Consider the following 16,530-nt stretch of genomic DNA (forward strand, 5'->3'; position numbering starts at 1 on the left):
AACCCGGGGCCCAGAGACCCCGCCCCGGTGACAGCGAGCGCGGCGGGACCCCGAAGCCTCGGGCCGGCTCAGCAGCGGCGCCAGCAGGAAGCGGGGTCCCCGGGCCCCTTTGTGTGCAGGGCGGGGGAGGGGTGGCGGGCAGCCCCCGGCAGCGAGGCCCCTGCCCCTTCCCGCGTGGGGGTGCGCGCGTGGCGGCTTGCGGGCGCTCCCTCCTCCCCACGCCCCCCTGGCCAGCCTTGGGTTCCTATAGGAAGGGCATTACCATCCCATCCCCACCCACCCCACACTTGGCTCTTTCCCCTCCCCCTCCTGTAACTTCCTCCTTGTCCCCGGTTGGGCCCTAGGCTTCTCCACACTCTCCTCCCCAGTTCGCACATTTCTGCCCACCTTCTGCCTCGCCTTGCCGCAGTGCAGCTAGCGGGTGTTATTTTTCCCCCCTTTGGGGAGGAGTTGGTGAAGGTGAGACTCATGAGGGAATACAAGGTAGTGGTGTTAGGGAGCGGAGGGGTTGGCAAATCTGCCCTCACCGTGCAGTTTGTCACCGGGACTTTCATTGAGAAATATGACCCCACCATTGAAGATTTCTACCGCAAAGAGATCGAAGTGGACTCTTCCCCCTCAGTACTGGAAATTCTGGACACCGCAGGAACCGAGCAGTTTGCCTCCATGAGAGATCTGTACATCAAAAACGGCCAAGGTTTCATCCTGGTGTATAGTTTGGTTAATCAACAGTCTTTTCAGGTAATCAAACCGAGTCTTGTAATTTCTTCGAAGGGGGTGTGGTAATCCTACATGTACTTCTGATTTGCCTGAGCTGTGCGTTAATGAGTGTGTTTGGCTTTTGAAAGTTTGGTGTGGCATGGGCAAGCACTGGGTTATTTCTGGAGAGTGCTAAAGTCACAGGCATCGACAAACATTTTAAAGTTATTTTTAAGGAAAAGAAAAGTGAAAACGAAATAGGTCAGCCTGCGTATATTTAGCCCTTATTCTAACCTGAAGTTGCGTATTCAATTCAACAAGTATTGATTAACGTGCTCAACAAAATATTTCATAGATAATCTCAAGTAAACGGAGCACGAAGAAAGAAATTGTTAAGTCTATTATCTCGTACACATAGATAAAAAAAACCTGTGCGCCTGCTTCCTCCGCTTCTCTGTTCGCCTCTAAGTTCCTCAACTGGAATCCTAAATCTCAGTGCTGCAAAATGAGTGCAAGTCCTGTTTTCGTGGTATTTTACTGGGGGGGGGGAGAGAATGCAGCCAGAAAGGAAGTTACTAGTCTAAAGGACTAGTACCTAGGATTCCTAACCACCAGAAAGTAAGAATGACTCTCCTTTTCTCTCGCTGATCCGAATCGTTTCTGCCATCGTAGGCTATACTTAGAGAAAATATGTGGAACTGGGAACGCTGAGCGCGGGCAGTTTTCTTATCCCAGCGGGGTAGCCAACCTGGATCTGGTCCAGCTGCTTCAGAAAATGCGTCCTGTCTTTCACTGGGAAACAGACTGAAGTTAACGTTATTTTAAGAGATGCAATAATTGTGCTATTTATTCTTTGAAAATAAATGACCTTGTATTGACCCGTTATATTGACCTCCATTGATTTAGGAAACGGATATTTTTTTTCTGCATTTAAAGGTATGCACTTAATGTTGCTTACTTAAGAAATCTTAAGTGCCTTAGCCAGTATAATGTGCTAGTTTCCCATTCTTCAGGAGTTGAAGTTTAAGTGCTACATAGGAATTTTTTCAGTAACCTCAGAACAACTTCAAGAACTTCTTTGTAAAGATAGTAAGTCCTGAGTAAATGAATCTAAAGTACATTTTAGGTAGACTGAGATTCCAAACTGAAGTACCATAAAGGCATTTCCTTCAGAAAGTACTAAGGGTATTTTCTAAGGGGTCCTCAGATTAGTTTGTTATCAGCAGCCTCTCCCGAGGCTGGGAATCTTTTCAAGGGCGTCTCCTAAGATTTTTACTGGACCCACTTCTGTTCTGGACATCAGTGTGGAATATGGAACTGTGGCATTATTTCAGCAGATACACAGATTTTTTTTTGAGGCGAAAGTTAGTATTCTTAGCTAAACTTATTCCATAAGGGAACTCAGAAAAGCAGCTTGACAATTGAGAGAAGACTGAATGGGTGTACTTGACCTGTGCGAGTGTTCTGTTTACTGGAGTTACTCAAATACATATTTTATATTTTAAGTCAACTCATTTTAGTTACAAAACTAAAAAAAAATGTAATTTTGGGCCTAAACCTCTAATATTGTCTTACATCAATAGAGTTCTTTCCAAAAATTGATGTTACTGAAAGGCAGCTATGACTCTGATCTTCGTGGGGGAAATCAGGAGGAAACGCACATGGGAGAAGAAATGTGTGACTTCCCACCCACACTCCAGATGCAGTGTCCTTCTTGGGCCATGCTCACTGTTAGGACAGTTGTTCGGTGGTACAAGGCCAAGCACATAGTAACCAATTTAAAATGAAATATTTATGTGTATGAATCTGTTTTTAAAACTGGATTTCTAAGCATTACAAAGTGGGTTTTTGAGGGGTTGTTGTTTTGGGGTGGATTTTTGGGGGGATTACTTCTTAAAATACTTTCTCTTAAGCCCTCTTGCTGAATGACTAGGAGTTTCATAGACACTGCAGTCTTGTGCTGGGATAACAGGTGTTACAGGGAATGAAGACAGCTAGGCAGGTTTAGGGAGCTGGCCAAACATCTGTATGTGCAAATGTATTAATCATATTTGAGAACTTGATTTTTTAATTGAAATAGACGGAGGATGGGGGCAGTGGTTAGATGAATTTTAAGGTTAGTATGCAACTTTTCTATTTTATATTCCTGATGCAGAAGCACAGCCAATGCCTGTGGAGATTATCTAGTTCTCATGTCCACGGGGGAAAATGACATTGTTGTCTTTGTTTCAGTATGTGGTTCTAGCTTTATATGATACCAAGGAATGATTCTTGCGATATTGTAACACATCTGCTGTGGAATGCAAACATATAATTTTGTTCTTTTCCTTTGTGATTGCTTGAATAGGATATCAAGCCAATGAGAGATCAGATTGTGAGAGTGAAGAGATATGAAAAAGTTCCACTAATCCTAATAGGAAACAAGGTGGATCTGGAACCAGAAAGAGAGGTTATGTCTTCAGAAGGCAGAGCTCTGGCTCAAGAATGGGGCTGTCCTTTCATGGAAACATCAGCAAAAAGTAAATCAATGGTGGATGAACTTTTTGCTGAGATCGTCAGGCAAATGAACTATTCATCCCTCCCCGAGAAGCAAGATCAGTGTTGTACAACTTGTGTTGTCCAGTAAAAAAAGAAAACCTCAATCATGGCCATACCGAGCAGGTTAGTTGTTGGTGGAATTGTAATTGTACGGGCCAGGTGGCCTTTTGGTTTTGATCAAGTATAAAATAAACAACTGGTTAATAGTAATATGTCCATACATTTGACACCACCTTAAGTTTCTGTATTTTTAAAATAACATTTTTTCCTCAGCATAAAACCATCATCATTCAATGCAGAAAACCTTTTTAAACTGCAGATAAGCAGAACAAAGGTAAGAAATTGTGTGTATTGCCATTGATGAGATTTGGTTTTTTAAGGAGTGGCTTCCTATTTTTCCTTCTCAGCCTTACTCGATAAAATTTGGAGGGGATGATTCATCCCATAGTACATCTTTCCCATGTTCTGTAGTCTTAGTGTCCAATATGCACAGCAGAACACTGAAAAATAATATCACAAGATGATGAATAATTTTCTGATGTTTTTAATACTTTTATATTCTGGGCAAGAGAGCCACTATAATTGAAACCACTAATTTTCTAATTACTCAAGTCCTTGATTTAACAGAATGATTATTTAATCAAGTTCATCTGTACCTTGCACTTGTGCAACTTAAGTGACCTCTGATAACAAATTACACCGTCACAAAGTACCTTCACTTCCTTTGAATACCTGATGAAGTGAAAATCTGCTTAAATCATCTCTCATATGTCAGAAGGAACCATCTGAAGCACAAGGGGGCATTTCTACTCAGCTTAATAAGTAATGCAACTGAGAACAATAAAAACTAAAAACCTACACACCTTATGATAAATTATAGTATGTTTTGAAGAGCTTTTGGGAAAATAAGGTCATATAAAACTTTATTGAGCATTTAAAATGAGATAATTGCATATATATATATATTGTGATAGATAGATAGATAGATAGATAGATTGATTGATTTTCAGCTGAATTGTAATTGGTCAAATAGTCTCACTTAGAGTAGCATTTAAATAATCATATAAAGCACCAATACTGTGGAAGATTAAGAAAACCACAGTAAATGCCAGACTAGCAAGACAGTATCAGAATGCAGCTGACCCTTCTGAGCCCGGGCTGACCTCCAGTCTAGGAAGCAGCTTTGCAAATGGCAAGAGGCATGCCAGATCACAGACATGATTGCTAACCAGAGGTCTGCCTTTATTTGTGCTGCCTAGAGAAAGGACTCACAGACCCTAATTTATCTCTTTAGACAAGGACTCTTGTCAGGTAGTGTCACCTTTGAAAATAAAGGATGACAATGGTGCTTTCTTCAAAATGCCTTTACCATCTGAAAACATTGATGAAAACCTCTTTATAACCTCTAGCTACATCTGTTATTTTATACAGGCACTGCTGGGGCTTTGGTCTAGCTTATGGATGCTGACAGTCACGCCCATCCAGTGTAGTTCTTGAGGTGGGACAGGCTTATGTAGCTGTGTATGTGATTGAGTCCCACATTCTTGACTCTGCAATCTGTCTTTTAAGTTGTAAACGAGCTTCAGGTTTGAACAAGTCCTGTATGCTGATAGCATCTGTACTATTAAGTTCTACTTCTCTCACACTTTTGAACAGAAGATGTAAATCTATGTACTTTGTTTCAGTTTTAGCATCCTTATAAAAAATTAACCAAAACATGAAAAATGGTTCTTCTCGTTATTAATGTAGGAAAGGAGGGTAAAAGCAAAATTAGTCTCATATACCTAAAGGGTCAATTGTTACGCCTGTTGGGATTTGGATAATTTCTACAGATATCCTTAAATTTTTATTATAAATTCTGAGTTTGTTTGACTGTGTATGCTCTCATGATCTCAGTTTTCTTACTTACAGGGATGTATACATGGGAGGACTTGAATATACCAAGCCTACTATGTTCATGTTTTTTGTTGATTAACAGCAACTAAACTCAGATGTTACTTCTACCAGTAATTACACATTTTTATTAAGTGACTCTGTAATAATATATAGCTTTCTGCTTGATTTATTCTTCTTGTAAGCAGAGCACATGGCTGAAGGTGTGGCCCCTGAAATAAAGCACTTAATCAGCTGGATTTCTGAAGGATCTTTTAGAACAGTGTGCACTGTATGCAGAGTTTTTTCTAGCGCCAAGTCAGATGGAACTGATAGGTATGCAGGTCTGTAACCTGAGGCCAGTGGAGTTCGTGGTTGTCCTTCCTCACTGTTACCTGAACAAGTATGTGATGGATTGTGAGTCCCTGTGAGTCATGGAGCCCTGCAGGCTGGCAGTTCCAGATCTAGACTGATGATCAAACTTCGACAGGAAAGGTGACTTGAGAAGGGTTTGTCCTTCGTCTTAGGAAAGTACTTTGTCTGGTTAGAAGTAGTAATACTTAAGACAGAAAGACCATGGCTTCTGCTAATGGTTGGCTGTATTCAGCTGAGATTGGGGATCTCTTAGTGCTCTTAGAATGGCTCCTGGTAATTCCTCACATTTATTTTCTAATAGCCTTTAATTTGGTTCACCAGTCTGTTGCCCAACACCTGCTCCAGGGCCCGGCTCCCATGATTGTTTCTTCCCCTTTTACCCTCCCACTGGCAGTCATTTTATTGTAAATTAGGAAGTGTGGCAGATTCTTTAGACCTGCCATCCTGATTTCCTTACTGACTGACCCACAGTGGCTTCTAGCAAGCACTTTGTGGAACTGTTTCCCCGGGCAGCCGCAGTTGCATAAAAGCCTAGGTCAGTGTTGGAGCCCTTGTTTCAGTCCCATCTGGTGGATATTATTTTAGTCGACATGTGCTGTTTGGGTATAATGGTATTGAGAAGGATGGCTGTTTTGTTAATAACATACTATAAAGGAAGAAAATCAGAGCAGTATGGGCATTGAGAAGAAGGAAAAAGCAGAAATTCCCGGTACTCAGAGCTTTGTTTTTGAGGGCTGTCCTATGTTTAGGGCCATCAAAGGTTGAGCAATATCCCTGGCAGTTACCCTGTAGATTTGATATTATGCTCCAACCCTCCACTTTTGACAAAACCTATTATCTCTAGAAATTGCAGACTACCCATTGATTGTGGGGATTGAGCGACCCCTCGTTAAGAGCCAGTGAGCTTAAGGAGCTTGGGAACAGTAGCATTTGAGTCGGGCCTTGGCAAATGGATATGGTGCAGGGGATAAAAGGGAGAGTTTTTCCTAAACAGAAGGAATCTGAAGAAAAGGCATAATAATAGCCTTAAATGTTCTAGCCATGTCCGCAAAGAAGGGAGATGTGCATTCAGGTTATCTCTTATGTGATAATTTGGTCTAACCTTTTGGCAAATAGAGTTTTTAAAATGATACTTGAAGCAGTCATATATGTCAGTCCAGCCTTGATGAATGTTATGAAGGAAACTTTTTTTAAAAAGGGAAATGTGTTCTTTACTGTGGGCTGAAGGTCTGAAAAATGTTCTACCATTTTCCTCAGCATGATATGGAACAGGTTCTCCCAAGTACAGTAAATGGTGCATCAGAGTACCAAACACCAGGAAGCAAAATGAAAGAACAAAGATCATTATTTATGGCAGCCTCAGTTCATTATATATGTCAGCCTGAAGAAAAAGGGAGATTCTTATTTCAAGACTAGCACGTCATTTCACGTGGCAGTGGAGTGCCCGGGATGGTAACAAAGACTCCTGGGAGGCTCAGCCATCTATGAATGGGATTTTATTCTAGCTGGGTTTATTATTTCTTAAATGGACTAGGATGGATTCCAATTTTCAAGATTTTTAATGTAAATGTAGACTAAGAACAGTTTCTTAATCTTTTTTTCTTTTCACTAAATATGATAGTACAGCAAATGTAAAAGGAAGATCCTCAAGATCAAATCAATGTACCTTAAAATGCTGGCATTTTTGTATTCAAGGCAAATATTTCTTATATGCGTAGAACCTAGGGTGCATCTCTGTTGCAAAAAGTGTATCATCTGTCCCCTGCCCTATTTAGCGTGAGACTTGGAGTGGAAAAACAGTCCCCTTTTCATATTGTGAGCCAGAGAGAAGAGGAGGATTTGGGTTGGGGAAAGTCTTGCTTTGGGGCAGAGTACCGTGAGTGCCTACAGTAGACCTGGGGCACTAGGGATGAACAGAGCTGTTTGCCTTCCCTGCCACTCTTGATTCTCCCCAGCCCTTCTGACCTCCACAAGGTTCTCAGTTTGACACTTCGGACAAGATAGGTGCCTCATTAGCCCTGCACTGGGTGTGGAGGTGTGACTAGAGAGAGACTGTGTACATGTTCCCTCTTTAATTGCTTCCTCTCCACCTCAAGATTAGGCTTTTAATATAGAATGAAATATGTGCAGACTGCTAAGTTTTACTCCATTACCTCCCTGGCTTAGAATGGATCGTCAGTAGAATTAACAAATATTGCATCATGGAGCTGGAGAAGTGCCTCTGAGGAAGCGTTCTAGTCTTACTACTGGAACAATTCTCATGGGATTGCTTCTCAATGGAGTTGTACAAATCAGAAGATAATGGAACTAAGAAAAAATGAAACCCTGTCAGTTGTGGGGAAAACGTATCCAATCAAAACCATATGCACAAGTCCTTGGATTAGCTGTAAGTTTTGGAAATGTCTCTTTCAGAAAGTACTACTTATATTTGTGGAGAACAGTACTTTACTTGGTGTGAGTCAAAGTTAGCAGTTGGAGTCACATCATTGGCCTCACATTATTTCCACTGGACATGGCGACAGTATTTGAGATGTTGGAATTGAATTCACCACGGTAAAGCATTTGACAATCTTAGGTCTAGGCAACAAGAACACTATCTAAACCATTCCTCTTGACTCAGGGTTCATCATGTGCACTCAGCATGTATGCTTCCCTTCCAGCATGGATTCATCTTTTGCTGTCTGTTTAATGGGAGACAATGAATACTGTTAATGTTTTGGTCTTCCTATTCCAGTACCAATAAGATTCATGCAAATTAGAATAAAGGAATGAAACAAGATAGGTAACAACAACAATAAAATTCGGCCTTGAACACATAACAGAATTTCATTAATACAACTAATATTTAGCTCAAATAGGAAAACGTCAAGTAAAAATGTAAAAAGAATTTTATCTTTTAGGATTGTCCCTTGCTTAAATCTCCAGAATTTCAAATGTCTGAAACTAGAAAAGAAGAAAAGGAAAGAAAACATTGACTGGTATTGCACGTCTATATTTGCTAAAATGAGAAAAATTATGGTAGTAAATACCATTGTTTCTAAAATGGAAACTCTAGTTAAGCTTAAAAAAACTTCACAGACTGGTAGTGTCTCATGATCCTTTGTTGATGTGTTTTGTCCTGAATCAAGAATCTGTCTTTTTCTTCAGGCTGACATAAATAATGATCTTTGTTCTTTCAGGTCTGTGTGTGGTGCGTTTGTGTACCAGGTTACTACACTTGGGAGGTCCTTTTTCACTTACTGACTCAGTGTTTGAACTACTGTTTGCTTCTGTTTTTTACTCCGATAATTTTATTAGAAAAAAAAATTAAAACCAAACACTTTAGTGAGAGTTTGAGTAGAAGCTGCCAGAACCAAGATTTGTTTGCTGGCTGGTAGCTTAAGTATTATCCTCTGGCCTGTGGACAAGGAAAGTAGCGAGTTAAGGCTTTGCATCAAGTGTGTCTCAGTGTAATAGCCGAGAGTGCAAATGCGCTGGTCTGAGTGACTGCCTTTAAAGAGTCGGGAGTGCTTTTCTTTTAAGTGGACGAGAGCGTTAATAAACTGAACATTTTGCTGTCGCTGTACAGCAAGGACATTTACATTTCCCGTCCTGAACATTCCTAATATGATAGACGCTGTCCTTTTGGCTTAATGAAAGAAGTTGCTTCAGGATTTATTGCTGCAGAGGATTATAATGTATTGCTCTTTTAAAAAGTGGCTCTTATTTGTTTAAAGGTATGCTCAATGTTAACATTGTTGGGTGTGACGCAGAGTTGGTCTGCTTGACTTGATTTCACTGGAGGCATGTAGATAGATCGAATGTTACTCAGGGCTGTCTGGGTGGGAAGTCATGGATACGTAGTTTTTATTTCATATAAATTGTGATTAGTAAGCTGGTTTGTGGGATGTAAGTATTTTGTCACTTTGATGGTAGAGTGTTAAACCGTCACATTTAGTATCTTAGATATGATGCTGTAATCATATCTGAAAAATCCAAGCTCTTGAATATTTATTTTGAAAATTGAAAATTAGAATTTATAGTATACTGTTTTGAATTAATCAGGGGAAGTCTAATATGAATTAGTAGAAGTCAAATATTATATGTAAATAATCAAGCACTTTTTGGTTTAAAAGATACATAAATCCTAACTAAGCTTGAAAATCAAATATCCTTAGTGTAGATATTGAAGAATTGATGATCTGATCTTAGCGGTTTAAAAATCAATAACATGGTTGGAAAAGGAAAGCAATTCCTTATATTTTATCCTCATTTTATGGAGTACTTTCCCACATTGCCTTATATAATAGAGATAATATCTCTGTGAGGGAAGAATTTTTCTTGCTATTTTAATAATGATGAAACTGTACTTTCTCAAACTTAACCCATGTTCTAATCTAATACTTAGCTTTCCATGTTTAAGCCTGACTTTTAAGAAGACCGAGTTTTTCTTATAGTTTCTTTTTTTTTAATTTATTTATTTATTAAGGATTTCTGCTTCGTCCCCACAACCGCTTCCCATTTCCCTCCCCCTCCCCCGATCAAGTCCCCCCCCCTCATCTGCTCGAAGAGCAATCAGGGTTCCCTGACCTGTGGGAAGCCCAAGGACTGCCCACCTCTATCCGGGTCTCGTAAGGTGAGCATTCAAACTGCCTAGGCTCCCACAAAGCCAGTACGTGCAGTAGGATCAAAAACCCACTGCAATTGTTCTTGAATTCTCAGTATTCCTCATTGTCCGCTATGTTCAGCTAGTCCGGATTTATCCCATGCTTTTTCAGACCTAGGCCAGCTGGCCTTGGTGAGATCCCAATAGAACATCCCCATTGTCTTAGTGTGTGGGTGCACCCCTCGTGGTCCTGAGTTCCTTGCTCGTGCTCTGTCTCCTTCTGCTCCTGATTTGGACCTTGAGATTTCTGTCCGGTGCTCCCGTGTGGTTCTCTGTCTCTGTCTCCTTTCATCGCCTGATGAAGGTTAATATTCCTGAGGATGCCAACCCACTGACTGGGAGAAGATCTTCACCAACCCTGCAACTGACAAAGGTTTGATCTCCAAAATATATAAAGAACTCAAGAAACTAGACCGTAAAAGGCTAATCAACCCAATTATAAAATGGGGCACTGATCTGAACAGAGAATTCTCAACAGAAGAACTTCAAATGGCCAAAAGACACTTAAGGTCATGCTCAACTTCCTTAGCGATCAGGGAAATGCAAATCAAGACAACTTTAAGATACCACCTTACACCTGTCAGAATGGCTAAAATAAAAAACACCAATGATAGCCTTTGCTGGAGAGGTTGTGGAGAAAGGGGTACACTCACCCATTGCTGGTGGGAATGCAAACTTGTGCAACCACTCTGGAAAGCAGTGTTTCGGTTTCTTATAGTTTCTAAGGAGAAAGCTTTTCCTAGTGTGTTTAGGGGCAGAATCTCAATAATGATGAGTGGGGATGTCTTTCAAAGGGATCGTGTTTATGATACAGCTAATGAGAACACATTCTTGCAAGCTCTTTGAACACTAATACAAGTGTAGCTGTTAAGTGAATGTAGAATTATGTGTTGTAGACATTGCTAGAGCCCATGCAGATCCCACACCAACTTACTTGGCACTCCTTCATAGTTGCTTTTCTTTTGTTTCTTCCTGATAGGCTAGCATATTTTATCTTCTACAGTAAACAACAAACACAATTTCATTCCTGTAGAAGCCAGTTGGTGACTCAGCACAGCTGAAGGGCATAATATGTGTCTGAATGATAGTTTTTTCTCTCCTAGTATTAAATGGAAGGCAGAAATCTGTCAGCTATAAGGATAGAAACTGAAAAATCTCTATTGGAGAAATTCTTGTGAGTGAGAGGGTTCCATGAAAAGAGCAGATCAGAGTAGGGCGTGTGGCCTGCTGTGTGTCACCCTCCAGGTCTGAGTATCTACACTCTGAATCATACAAAATTCCCACAAAGCCAAACTTTGGAAAAAGTAGTATACTTACAAGGTAACTCATAATGAGCAATGAAATCTATCACCATTTCAAACCAGAAGCACCATTTGTCCCAATTTCTGTATTGTAAGATAATTTTAATCAGTACAAATATTGTTAATATCACATATGTGTGAGTAGGAAGTGTCATACATAGGATTATAACAACTACTAACAGACGCACTGTCTTCTCTCCGGTTCAGCCATACTACACTAATACTTTCTGGAGACTTTTCTGAATCTGCAGAAAATGATTCTGTTACTTAAACTGATGGAGACCACAGTGAAATTAGACCCTAAGATCCCATACTAATGAGCTTCAGCATGCATGCATACATATGGATCTGTTGTCAGGGTTGCTTCTGAATATTCAACTGTATATCTCTTAAGTTTTCATGAAATTTCTTTGATCTTTCTTGCAGATAAAACTCAGAGGAAATTTGCACAGATGCTGCTTTGGAGAACTTTACAACCTGGTTTGCAGAACTGAGCCTTGGTAAACCTGTCTCTATCACAGCATGTTGCCATACATCTAATGAAGTGCATAAGGTCTTTGGCCCTCAAGATCCAAGGACCTTAACAGTAATGCTTAGCACGTTTACCATACATTTAAAATCTGTTCTTTATCAATCCGTCCTTTTATAGCTTTTTAAGTTCTTATTGATGGCTAATATGAAAGGGTTAATTTTTAATATGTTAGTTGATTTCTTTAATCACTTTCTCAACTTGTATTTATTACTCAAACTCAGTATTACCTACTCAATGCCTTTTAAAAGAAAGATATAATGGAGAAAAATTGAGCCTTAAACAAATGGTTACTTCTGTATATTACCTCGTACCAATGCTTCATCCTGTTTTTAAAATCTTTCTCCTTTAAATGGTCGCTTAATACTTTGAGACTTTGTTTACGTGTGGCAGTGTTGTAAAAAGAAACTAAAGATCACATTTTACCTGTATGGATGGAATTTCCCTTTTCTTCAAGTGCAGTTTGTGATGTGTTTTGTAATTAGCAATCTGAAAGTTACAGGTGATATTGGAAGTTGATTGTACAGCATTTACTTGAAGAATTTGATTTCATTAGGCCTTCACATGTGTTAATCTCATTTACAGCATTGAATTGCGGCAGTAACATTTTCCTTTCTGTGAAGTTCTAAACTTAGTTGTGACCTACTTAGCAATGCCTTTGAAAAGGGATATTGTGTCCATGGTAAATTAATTGTATACCTAAACAGAGATAGCTCAGTTTTGCCTGTCAGGCATGTCATTGACATCTTGTAGACTTCTGCACATGTAAAATTGAATTCAAATAAAATCATGTACACTTTCTAGTTCTTAATATTTGTCTTTCTGAACAGTAGTTTAAAGCAATATTTGTTGGTGTTTTTCTTGCACTGTCACAACTGCTTTTTAGTTTTTTTTTTTCAAGAAGCATGTTCGTAGGAGAGACAAAAATCTGTGTAACAGGAGGGAGAATAGCACCAAGTCTCTGGCTGTTTTTATTTTTTTTCATTTTTGCAAATGTGCTTTCTAATAGCCATTGCCTTCCATGTTGTTTACCCAATCAGCACATTTTGTCTGAATACTTGAACATTTTACCAGTAACGCAGGTATAGAAACAGAGAAAGAAAAACTTACAATGAGCAATCTTTTGGTTCAGTTTTAACATCATGACCAGTGCTTTTTCTAGCAATTATTTTTCAGTTGTATAAGTTTGACAGTATTTTGTTCTTGAGTTTTTATTTGATTTAATTTGTGTCCTTTTAATTTGCAGAAGTTAGAAACTGCAGCTCACCTACTGCACCAAAGTTCTCAATTTTAGGAGCCCAGCTTTAGTCATTTGAACATGCTTCTAAATAAAATAAAACCAAAACTATACTTTTGATCTATAATAATAGCTCAATAACTTTGTCAAGAAAAGCTCTACTATATGCAGTGATGGTTTGTGGAAGGGTGTGGCAGTTTTAAATTTGTCTTGTGCATGGTGTTCAAATAAAGTGATATTTACATTCATGTGATTTACTGGTCAGCATGGCCATTAATGAGTAGAAAATGATTAAGCTTTGATTTCCTTTTTTTAAATCGTGTTGCATTTGATTCCTGATCAGATTCCCTCAAAGTGAGCTCTTATTCTTCAATTTGGGATTTGATGTTGAGATTATAAAGGTAGAGGCAATCAAAACATTGTTCCTTATTTACAAACAGCTTGAAATGAATACTTCATTTAAGTTTGCACTTTAAAACCAAACCCTCATTTCAGAGTAGCGTAAGTGCTTGTGGCTCCACATTACTAGCTCTGTGAAATTCTAAGGGAATCAAGTAATTCATGATGACTTCAATTGTCTGCAGACTGATTTCATACAGTGTTCTTTCCTATGGACATTCTTCCCTCCTTCCCTTCTTCGCCTTCTGTCACCTCTATCTCTATCACAGTGTTCAATATCATTGACCTCAGCAGCAAATTTCACTCGGATTCACTTAGGATCACAGGAATCAGGGGAAAAGTGGTTTTAAAGGTGGATTCTCCAGCACATTTTAAGAAAAGGGACCAAAAGTTATTTTAGCTTCCTCAATAGATTGCATGTTGCTTATTAGGATAAGAAGTGAATATTAAATGCAATATATGTCTTGTCTTTACTATGGCATCTGTTTAGGAGTTGTTCAGATCACTGCAGTAGGGCTCTGCGAATAAACCATGTAACCTATTATCATGGATCTAATGTACTGTAACTTTATCAGTGAACGGTAAAATCTCCAATAACAAGTACAAACATTGAACAATTACCTATGAAGATTTGTAAAAGTAAAATTTTTCCAATAGATTTCATTCTTGTCATTTTGTAAGACGACCCTGCAGTCCACCAGTTTGTAACTTTTTTAATAAAATAGATATCTGTATTCCTGAGGCTTGTGTCTTTAATTATTATTGGTATATTGCTTCTTGTTCTAGATTTGCTAACTTGTTTTTTTTTAGCAGAAAGTCATTATCCACATGATACGTATTATAGTACATAATTTAAATAGAAATTAAAAATGTATTCACTTATTTCCGTAATTGCTATTTCGACATTGTAGAGGGAATTTTAAAATATGTCCTAAATTGTAATGCTTAATCAATTGGAAAAACTCAGAAATGATAAATGAATAAAAATGCATATAGCTTAGTCCATATGCAGAAGGTGATCCAAATACAAATTGGTTGGCTGGAAACTATCCGTAGATTAATAATTTCAGACAGTACTATGTGTATAATTAAGTTTTGATACACCAAATTAAGAAAGTTCAAACAAAGTTCAAAAGTTACCGTAGTTTTGCTTTTGGGGTGGATGCCATTTGATTTGTTTGTTTTAGCAGTGCTTGGAATTGAATCCAGAGCCTTGTACGTGCTGGGCAAACTCAGGTGCATTGCTACATTGTCTTTTCCATTTGAAGGTTTTGCCAGTCGCTTAATTTACTGTCAAGACCAGTACTTTTAACTTGAACTGTGTAGGTGTTTTAACCTTACTTTTTAAACTTAAGATCAACTTTTTAAAATGAAAATGCCTGTGTAGGTGCCTATGGATTACATGTGGGAATTCAGAAAGAATTGGCAGAATTCCTGTGTCACAACATTTAGAAAATGTTTATTGTTTATTACTATTATTATTGTTTGTTTGTTACTGTCAATCACAGACTTCTGTTCCAGCATCCCATATATGCTGCATTAGATACATCCTCCCAGTCTTCCAGGGTTTGTCCAACTTTCTTTGGCCAAAGGAATAGAATCCTTTCATCCAGTAAGGCCCACATTTTTAACCCGGTGAGCCAAAGAAAGAGGATGGCCTGGAACAAGAAACAGCTAAGGAAAAGTCAGCAGATAAGTTAGAACTAGCATCAAGTTTCAGAAGGAACTCTATCCCACATCACCTGTACCTACTCCATGTGGTCCTGAGAGGTCATTCTTACCTAGGAAGATGGTTAATCTAATCTTTACACTCCATCAGAATATAAGATACTAGGGTCATGATCCAGCGCTGTAAGACTTACTTAGGATTGAAGTATAGTCTCATTTATAATGATGAAACTAAGACACAGGAAAGTCATGACTTAAGCGCATAAAGGAAAAATCACATGACAAAAAAATGATTATTTTCAACATGAATTCATCGTTGAGTAGAATCAAATTGGTACTATTAAAATCTTGTATGGGTAGAGAAATGGCTTGGCAGTTAAAGGGTACTTATACCAGGAAAGCGTTTTTGTTGCCAGCACCCACATCAGGTGACTAACAATGTTCTTAACTCCAGTCCCAGTGACTCCACCCTCTTCTGTTGCCTGTAGGTACCAGGTACACACACACATAGTCTGTGTACATTCAGGAAGCATTCTTCACAGACTAATGTTAAAGTTTTGGGTTTTGTTTTATTTATTTATTTTTGATTTTTCAAGACAGGGTTTCTCTGTAGCTTTTGGTTCCTGTCCTGGAACTAGCTCTTGTAGACCATGCTGGCCTTGAACTCACAGAGATCCACCTGCCTTGCCTCCCCAGTGCTGGGATTAAAGGCGTGCGACACCACGGCCCGGCTTATTTGTAGAAATCTTGAAGAAACAAGACTTTTTAAAAAAAGAAGAAGAAGAAGAAATGGCTGTTTAACTCAGTGTAACAGTCCACGTGCAATAAAGTACTGTGGGTCCTATTTAATGTGTGTGTGATACTGCTAAGAGTTTATGTAAGACATAAGCTATTTTCATTATAGCTATTTTTCATTGTAAAGGCAATGTCTTAAATCAGGGATTTGGCAGCCTTTGACTACCAGACAGAATCCAGCCCCGTTAGTGCCAAAAAGAACTGAAGTTTGATTTAGCAGCTGTATCCAGAATCCATTGCAGAGCTCAGCTGCTCCCCCCCGACCCAGTGCTCAAACTTAACAGTATGCATGGAGAATCAGAAGTGCAGCTGGTCCCAGTCACGTTCTTCTTCAGTAAAGAACACTACTTTCATGATTTTCAGATAGTTTTCATCGCCCAGGTTACCCCGTTCAGAAATGCTGTGGTTTCTACCTTTGTATTTTAAATTGAGCTGCTTCCTTGGAGCGCAAGCTCCAAGAACTTTGGCTACA

The 16,530-nt window shown here is 39.0% G+C and overlaps 1 protein-coding gene across 1 annotated transcript; it reads left to right on the forward strand.

The window, feature by feature from the left end:
- The first annotated feature begins 455 nt into the window (after positions 1-455).
- LOC121439856 (ras-related protein Rap-2c-like) lies at positions 456-12,283 on the forward strand. The gene is made up of 3 exons (XM_041640471.1): positions 456-741; positions 3,047-3,360; positions 11,857-12,283. Exons 1-2 carry the CDS (start codon positions 469-471, stop codon positions 3,323-3,325), a joined length of 552 nt encoding a protein of 183 aa, XP_041496405.1. The 5' UTR covers positions 456-468; the 3' UTR covers positions 3,326-3,360; positions 11,857-12,283.
- The last annotated feature ends 4,247 nt before the right edge of the window (positions 12,284-16,530 follow it).

This window comes from Microtus oregoni, unplaced genomic scaffold (genome assembly GCF_018167655.1).
Source record: "Microtus oregoni isolate MIOR12 unplaced genomic scaffold, Mior012 000063F_ref0000156, whole genome shotgun sequence".
Taxonomy (NCBI): Eukaryota; Metazoa; Chordata; class Mammalia; order Rodentia; family Cricetidae; genus Microtus; species Microtus oregoni.